The following is an 8,777-nucleotide window of genomic DNA, read 5'->3' as shown; positions in this document are numbered from 1 at the left end:
ATAATTTAGCAGTGCCGAAGCGCGCGCACACAAAATCACACCCTTGGGTTGTGACACAGGAGACATCTCAAGTTGCTGGAGAAGTACCATCAGCGTTGCTTACAGAAGACCAACACGTGCAACAATGTTAGCGTTCTCCCTCAAGCAAACCCCATGAGCATGGAGATGATTAATCATCCAAAATCAGCTTTTCTGGCCTGGTCACATCATCTAGATGTCTGAGTCCAAATTCCCAAAGCAAGTTTTATTCTCCTAGCTCAGTAAAGGCACAAGCTAAAGAGGAGGGCAGAAAAAGCGCTTCAAAGATGTCCTCACGGCCAACTTGGAAAAAATGCAACCTTGATACCAAGTGGTGGAGACTACAGGCATCCCGCATCTTACATGCATTTAACTTGCGTGAATTCAACTATACGCGGGGGGGCTTGAGTCTGCATGCGGCGCTGCTGCTTACCTGGTGACCTGGCCACCACCACATTGCCAGCAATGACTGCCTCTGCCTCCGAAACCTCCTGCCACTGCCATGGAGCCGTGCCCGGAGCTGTGTGGCCAGCCACTGGGCGTGGTTGTGGCCGGGCGGCACGCAGCCATCCCCACCACCACCTCGCGCTGCTGCCGCTGGCCTCACAGCTCTAAGCGCAGCTTCACTGCGGCGGTGGGAGGTTTTGGAGGCAGAGGCAGTCACCACTGGCGTGGTAATATGTGATTTCACTATACGTGATTTTCGCCTTTACGTGCTGCCTTTAGAACGTAACCCCTATGTTAGATGCGGGATGCCTGTACTGTCCAGGACTGCCCCAAATGGAAGAAGAGCCTTCTGCAAGAATCTCAGTACTTTGAAACTTAATGGCAACAACAAGAGACAGAAAATTGGGAGATGTAGAAACAGCATGTCACAGACTGAATCAAGAATCCAAAGCCACCCACCCTATACAGAAAGATGCACCCGAGTTGCAACAGAGTCTGTTGATTCCAGACTGGCTTCATCAGTTGTCTTTGGACCCACAAATAAGATAATCGTGGAAAACAATCATCCCTAACTGTGAGGGATTGCTGATGATGAGATACTTAATGTGGGACAGTGGGCTTGTCCCCTTATAAGATTAGGGGTTTGCTAAGAGAGAAGCTCAAATCCAAATCAAACCTGTCATCTGTTTTTAGCCTGTAGGATTCCAGGATAAAATGTGAGAAACTCAATATGTGGGTTTTTTTGTATCTTTGAAAACTCTGTGCTTCTGAGGATGGTCTTTTAAGGCTAAAAGCAGGTGTTAGATTTCTCCCAAGACAAAGCTTTTTATCCTGGAATTCTACAGAGGGACAAGCTCATTGGCCATGTTAAGTACCAGTGTATTTTCTGAGTTAACACATTGCCCAGGGATGGTCCAGCTAACTTTTAATTAATTGCCATTCAAGCTATATGCCTAAAACACAGTCTCTATGTGCAGTTTGGAGCCAAAGACAGGCTAGAAAGGGATTGCAGGTTAATCCTGGGGCTAAAGTACCACCCTGTCTTGCCTTCTGGCCTTTATTTCAGACTAAAATGTCTAACTACCTCTCTTCCCTAGAATTGACACTAAACAGTGCTCTAGTTAGCAGTCTCAGCACTGAGATTGATGACTGAACCACACTCTCTATTTTTGCAGGATAGTTGTCAATTTCTTGATCTAGGAAGCTGTTAAATGTTTAGGTTGGTGTTTCAAGGCAAATTGACATCCCATGATTTGGAGCAAAATGTCCAAATCTGGGAAGCGTGAACTTTAATGAGCGACATAAACTTAAATTCATGAGGTTAAGGAGTCTAGAGAGCTGGCTGTAGAGTGAGAAGAGGCCGCTATGCAGTGGCAGTACTTGTTTTTTTGCTCGATTTATACTTCCCTAATAACCACATCAATGCTACATTTCAAACCACAGCACCTCTTGGTATTAACCTGTCCATGTCACTAGGCTTTTTTTTTTTTTTTTAAAGAGGGAAGTGTTTGTGGCTTTCTACCCTCACTAAAATCTAAACCACAGAACAGATTTTGCTTGGACTTTGCAAATCAGTTTTCTGTGGGTGTGGAACACTTCTCCAGTAAGTAACTTTTTTTTCCAGAGGCTTAATATTTCATCTGTCAGTGAAAAAGTCATTCTAAAACAACCTTTTTTTTTTTTTTTTTTTTTTTTAATGTAAAAGCTGTAATAGTGTTTTTCTGGAAATAAACTGTATCACTAATGTGGCTCCTACTTTTTTTTAAATAGTGTATTTTTAAATTAGATGTGAATCTTTGTATGCAGATAAGGCCAGATTTCACAAAAGCTCAACTTCAGTTGAAGTCAGAAGAGAGCTATGTAGTGATGAAAGATCGGAACTGGACTCCTAATTGTAGTTATGGAAGATTTACTATATTGTTTAAAGCCCTTTTGGTTGTCATAACAAAACGAGACGCTTGATAGATATAATGAAGATGCTTCATGCCATAAAATACCCCCATCAGAATTAAGTAAATAGCAAAACTGTCTCATTATTATATTGTCCCTTTCTGTCCTCCTGACCCTCTCCCACTTCTTTTCCTATCTCTTGCAAAGTGAAAGGGAGAGTTCTTTGAAATGAAACTTTATTCTCCATTTTGTTTCCAGTATAAATTCAGAGACCTGACCATAGAAGAACTGAAGAATGTAAATAAGATCTACCCAAACTTTCTGTTTTCCATGGACACCTATAGTAAGACTCTGATCCAGTTACTTTGATTATATGGCATAGCTCTAGAGAAACATGGGATGGAGCTGTTACTTTCCATAGGTTCAATTGTAGGTTAAAAAACACTGTCACTTGTTTTTGTCTTCTAATTCTTTTGTGGGGTTTTTTTTTAAATTAAACTTTATATGATCTGTTGACTTTTGTCATGCTATATTGTTTATAAATTAGCTTAACCAAAATGAGTAGCTTTTAAATTAAAAAAAAAATGGAAGTAATATATAATCACTAATGTGTGACCAAGGTTTTAAATACTGTGCATATCATGTCTCTGGACCATGTTTATATTGATATATTTATTCATGTCAAATATAACTTCCAGAATCCCCCAGCTGGAAGAAAAGTCCAAGGGACAATAGTGTTGTATAGGAGGAGGAAGAGCAAAGGCCCTTACAAAAGGGCTTTTTCAAGTTGCTAATGCATTGCAACTAGGCTCAGTAATAGAGAAGGTCAGCAAGAGTCATTAAACTTCTTAGCAGAGAGGGTGATTGGAAAGATTGGAGGGCAAAGCGTGTGGGGATGGGATAAAAAAATAAGTAGTCACACTGTCTTCAAAAAGGGGAGGGGAAAATGAAGCCACAAAGCACAGACATAAGTTACATTTGTTGCACAATTGGCCACTTGAAAGCGCTCTACAGCCGTGCCCTGACAGAAGTGCATGGCTGCAGAGTGTTTTAGAAGTCCCCGATCATGCGACAAATTAACCCTTGTTATATGGGTGTTCAGATGAAGGTACTCCAAAGTAGGGTACCTTCATTAACTTCCGTCTGCTCAGGCATGCTGGACTGATTCAGCACGGCCCCATGCTCCATGCTGTCTGCACAATGGGAGGGAGGGGAGGAAGCCTGGACTCGGGTTTGCCCAGCCTGTGCTGGAGGGTGATGGGTGGATTAGAGTAGGCTGGGCAAACCTCAAATGGAGCTCAAAGAAGGCATTGACTAAAAATTATTTCCTTTTCAGCTTTCAAAGATGGATCCCAAAAAGACCTCCTGAATTTTAGTGGCACTGTTCCAATAACTTACCATGGTAAGTTAGTGTGTATATTTTTCTGCCAATTTGAAAGCCAGTTGTAAGGCATCTTGTGTACATTTAATAGTGTTGCTTGTGACCAAGTCATGGGATATCTTGTGCAACTATATTGATTAGTGTGGTCAGTATGGCAGGGTTTCTTTTACTAAACCCAGGGTTCTGGTAAGAATTGCAGCACTAAAGGAGTTTGCTTAGGATCCGTCTCTGTCAGGGTTGCCAACCTGAGACAATTTTTTACTGATCTGCAAACTTTACTGGCAACCAGACTCTTTTTTTTTTTTTTTTTAACTGACATGTTTTACATGATGTAACTGTAACCCTTCTGTCAGGCCCTGAACAACAGCTGGGCTCAGATTTCAGGATTTAACACCAACCATAGTGGAAAAGTTTGATTGATTGTCAGTCAAAAGTTTGCAGATTATCTGTAAAAAAATATATAAACGATCAGTTTGGGAAACCTGACGGAGAGAGAGATCTGAAGCAAACTTTCTTCTAGTGCTGAAATGTATACTATGCTGTCCTCAGCCTAGCTGTCCCTTACTCAGGTGACAACCCTGCTCTCTGTGTCCTGGACAGTGTTTGGAAAATGCATTTGGAAAAGTGGTGGCAGTGGCCAAGTCAGAATGCAAGCCTGTCTCGGACTATAATTTTGAAACATTTCTGGCTGCTCATGTAGAGTCTTGTCAAGTTTCATTGCAGCTCTGTTCCTGGCAGGCTTCCTTCTAGACCTCCTGGAGCCCTCTTAGGTCTTCTCTCCTGCCGCCTTCTCCCTTTTTCCCTGCCTATCAATCTGTTTGCTATTGTTCACCCACCTTTTCTCCTATATTAGCATATCTGTGGCACCATGCTTCATCAGGGCTCACATTAGCATCGTGGCTGTTCCTCTATAATTGCTTGTCTCTCAAATCACAGACCCCTGGCGTTGTCCTGCTTGTACCTGACATAAAACATCCCATTACCTGTTACAAATGTTTTACGTCATAATACTCAGGAGCAGTACCAGTATATAGAAAAAGTAAAATCTGTGAATTAACTCACTTTTGATACATGTTTCTGTACACTTAATTCTTGGAGTTCAGTTTTGCCTATAGTCTTTTTAAATAAAAATGGTTAAAGTGGATTTTTCATAAATCAACTGAAATTACTTTAATTCCATATACTCAGTATAGTATACTTTAATTCCATACTTCTTGCAATGAAGAGTTAGATACCAAACTATGGTAGATAAAACTTTGGGCTCAGGATGTGGGGACAGTTGGATAAATTCTTGAAACCTGGTGCTTGAATATGTAGCATCTGAAAAGAACTAAGATTTGTTTTTTTTCTAGACTTGCAGCCTTTGAAACCTAAGGGTTATGATGCAATAGGTTCTCCTTGTCATTAGCTTTATTGTCCCCAAAAAGTAAGAAGTCGAGTGCTTTTGAGAAGTTCCCTCAATTAGGAAGGCAGAGCTGTTTGAGCATTTGTTTTTTGCTTTACCAGCAGGCAGGATTTCAATCAATAGTACTTGCTAAGCAGTCTTGGTAGCAATAAGCTTTAACTGAATATGGTAGAAAAATATTGATAGGTGAAAAAGTGCAAAGTATAACATACCAAAAACGTTTCAGCTTCTCTGCAAAACACAGAAGTTCTCATGAATTGTATTTTGTATCTAACAGGTCATTCCTATAACATACCAGTTCGTCTATGGATCTTGGATTCTCACCCTTTTGCACCACCCATTTGTTTCTTAAAGCCAACTGTAAACATGGGAATTTCTGTGGGAAAACATGTTGATGCACATGGCAGGATATATTTGCCCTACTTACAAAACTGGAGCCACGTAAGGAGAAAAAAAATCTCTGGGAAGAAAGCATGGTATTGCATGAGAATCAAAGGGCAGGTTTTTTTTTTTTCTCCCTTTCTCCTCCACTGTATATTAATCTTATATGAAGTGGTTATATAGGAAGAAACAGAAAGTTGCTTTCTTCCCAGCTATAACCTTCCGCCAATCAAATATTATTACAAGACAAATAGTTAAAAAGGCATCCTGTTAAAAGGATAAACTAAATAATGCTCTCATTTTTCTTTGTTGCTGTGTACAGTAACAGTCTAAGCTGAGGCTGACTTTCTGTAAAATGACAATAAGTGTTGGGAGTGGGGGGCCCTATCTCTTTGCGGATGGTATTGCAAAATGGAGACCATGTTGGGGATGCTGAATAGAAAGCTCCGAAAATAACTAGTTGTCAAATATTTTATTTTTTTTACATACTCAATTCCATAAGTTACTTTAAAACACGGGCTGTTAAGAAAGCAAACTTCATTTAAAGGACTGTTGTTTAGCTAGTTTCTGAGATCGGTCAAGCAGTTTTTACCCTTACTTAATGTAGGTAGGCTTTGGGGAATTTGTACCTGGTAACTAAAGTTTTTATGCCTCATCCTTATTTAGCTAAATATTTTCTTGCTTTTACTGAGTCAGGACTGCAGGATTGGGGTCTTGGGCAGCTAGTTTGTACCTTTTTAGATAAATACTGCTCTCTGTCTAGTTGTGAATTACCTAGTATGGTAGAAGCTGGATATGAGCACAGCCCTTGGGAGCATTAGAAGTTTAATGTAATCTTCCCTTTGCTAGTGTAGTAACAATGGCAGATGAGACATGAGCCACATGCTGCACAGTTCAGCTTTTTTATTTTTTATCTACCAAGTAACATGCATAGTAATTATGTATACAATATTGGCTGCTTCTTAGAATCACATTGGGCGTAGAATTTTGATGCTGATAAGTGCTTCTGATAAGCGCCCACACAGCTCATTTTCCTGTGCTGTTGCATATAGCACAATGTTTCTATACCACAGACAGGCATTTTTACTGTATATGTGATAGAATATCAAAAAGTTGGTTGTGCCAAGAACAGAAATCCTGTGAGTTTACTTTTATAAATTTCTGCCACATCCTGAGAGATCACAACATGTGACCAAAAGTTTGCTGAGCAGACAGATTCAACCAAAGATGTTTTTGACAAGATACGAGCCAAATAAAACTAGTGTAGATTGTGGACACTGCCCTTAATGTGCTAATTGCAACCAATTTAGCACTAACATGGCATATCCTGTAAGCATCTTTAAATCCAAACAGGGTGTATTACATCAGGTGCTCCCAGCTGGAAACATTTTTTTTTTGTGAAGATAGATACATTCCTTATATCTGAACTGTGCTTATATGTAACTCCTACTGTATGCTACTGTGTCATAAGCTTTCACATACCCAGTGACATTCAGAACAACCAATTGAATTGGTGTTTACTTATCTTTTATTCAACCTCTAGATTCCTCATCTTTCTAATCCATACCCTTCCATGTTCCACACTTAAAATATATAAACAAACTAAACATTACTTTAATGGACAGTGCTACTTTTCTTCAATATATTAAATGTTGGTGTAAGTATCGAAGTTAATATTTTGCTATTTTTGTACAGTGATTCTTGATATCAGTATAAGTTTGTGCAATTTAAGGGTCTTATGTTACAATGTTTGCTAGCTATTCAATAAAGTAACTTTTTGATATGCATGTTTGTATGCCTTTCAGCCAAAATCAACTGTCATTGGGTTAATCAAGGAAATGACTGCCAAATTTGATGAAGAGCTCCCTCTGTATTCACTGTCATCATCTGATGCAGCCAGGCAGCTGGAACTGTTGTCTTTTATTGCTAAGTTCAGTGAAGGTGTGTACTTCAGCCACAGATCTGAATGCTCTTCTGGTCTGAATCGATATCTACTTTATCTGTTTAGCTACAGTTTTTGTGCATCCTTTTAAGATGGCTAATTTATGGCAAACTTCTAAATTAGCCATTTTATATTTTTTCTTTTATCTGAAGGCAGAAATGAATAGTCCCTCTCTAAACTTTGTAATACAGTCACCCTGTGCATTTGCTGTTTTTTTTTCCAAAATGAAATGCAATACCTCTTTCAGTGTAGTGAAAAGCAATGTAACATCACCAATATGGAATGAACAGCTTGTGATGGTCACAATTCAGTCAGTTTTGCATGTGATTTAAATAGTCTCTTAATTTTTTGTAAAAACTATATGCAGGACTGCATGAATTGGCAGCAAGAAATTATTATTATTTGTGTTATATTTTCCAGACGCAGCAGCTGAGTTTGGACTCTGTTATCTTATGTATTACACAAACACCTAGTAGAAGATAGACCTTGTCCCAAACAACTTCCAGTTGTGTTGATGGACAAAGGGGAGAAGGGATATAGAAAAACAGAATTGAAGTAACTAGCCCCAGGCCATGCAAGACATTTAGTAAAGCTGAGTATAAAAGTGAGGGGGCAGATCCTTAGTAGATATACATTGTCATAGCTCCATTGGTTTTCATGGAGTAATAATTCTTTATATCAGCTAAAAATTTTCACCTTCAAACTTGCATCTTTTTCTTGGATTTAAATTGTTTTCCCAGGATACAGTTTTGTGGAGGAATGTTTGTGTCTTACCCCTGTCACAACCCAAAGGGTGTGATTTTTGTTTTTGTGTGCTTCGGCACTGCTAAATTGTTCCCGCTAAATTATAGCTTCTTTGCACGGTGGAGTTTTCTGCTGCAAAAGAGACCCCCGGTGCGGGGGAGAATTTCCTGCCAATTTGAAGCTTTCTTTGCAGGGTGCATTTCTTTGTTGCAGCACAGAAATGCTCGTTGCAAAGAGTTCCTGCCATTTGTATGCTAATTTGAGTCCCATTATTGGCCAGTTCTAAATTATTCACACGTGGCGGCTAGTGATTGGCTTGCTAGCCGTATAAAAGGCTTGAGTGGTTTCCGCCCAAGTTGGAGGACTCCACGAACACCAGGAGGAGGAGACTTCACGCTGCGTGAAGATCTCTATGCGCTGCGGATTCTTACGGACCCAACGCATTTCAAGCAGGCAATGGAGGTCTGATCAACCTCTAGCCTCTCCCCGTCATCGATTGCAGTCCAGACGTATCCCTTCCCGTGCGCAAAAGAACCGGACCCACGGAGCCTAGCAAACTTCATGTGAGT

At 40.0% G+C, this 8,777-nt stretch overlaps 1 protein-coding gene across 6 annotated transcripts in view; it reads left to right on the top strand.

The window, feature by feature from the left end:
* The window catches only part of LOC102383613 (ubiquitin-conjugating enzyme E2 variant 3), a 100,824-nt gene that overhangs the window by 2,375 nt on the left and 89,672 nt on the right, over positions 1-8,777 (top strand). For 4 of the 6 annotated variants that reach the window (XM_025202142.1, XM_025202140.1, XM_025202141.1 and 1 more), the window contains 4 exons: positions 2,614-2,698; positions 3,692-3,757; positions 5,419-5,582; positions 7,328-7,463. The exons of 1 other annotated variant lie outside the window; for it this stretch is intronic. In XM_025202142.1, the coding sequence (XP_025057927.1) occupies positions 2,614-2,698; positions 3,692-3,757; positions 5,419-5,582; positions 7,328-7,463 (451 nt within the window). Of the gene's footprint in view, positions 1-2,613; positions 2,699-2,765; positions 2,785-3,691; positions 3,758-5,418; positions 5,583-7,327; positions 7,464-8,777 lie in introns of those variants that run through there. One more of the 6 variants, XM_025202145.1, reaches the window with a different exon arrangement.

Source organism: Alligator sinensis, unplaced genomic scaffold, assembly GCF_000455745.1.
Source record: "Alligator sinensis unplaced genomic scaffold, ASM45574v1 scaffold983_1, whole genome shotgun sequence".
NCBI lineage: Eukaryota > Metazoa > Chordata > Crocodylia > Alligatoridae > Alligator > Alligator sinensis.
This window is presented reverse-complemented; position numbering and strand designations above follow the sequence as displayed.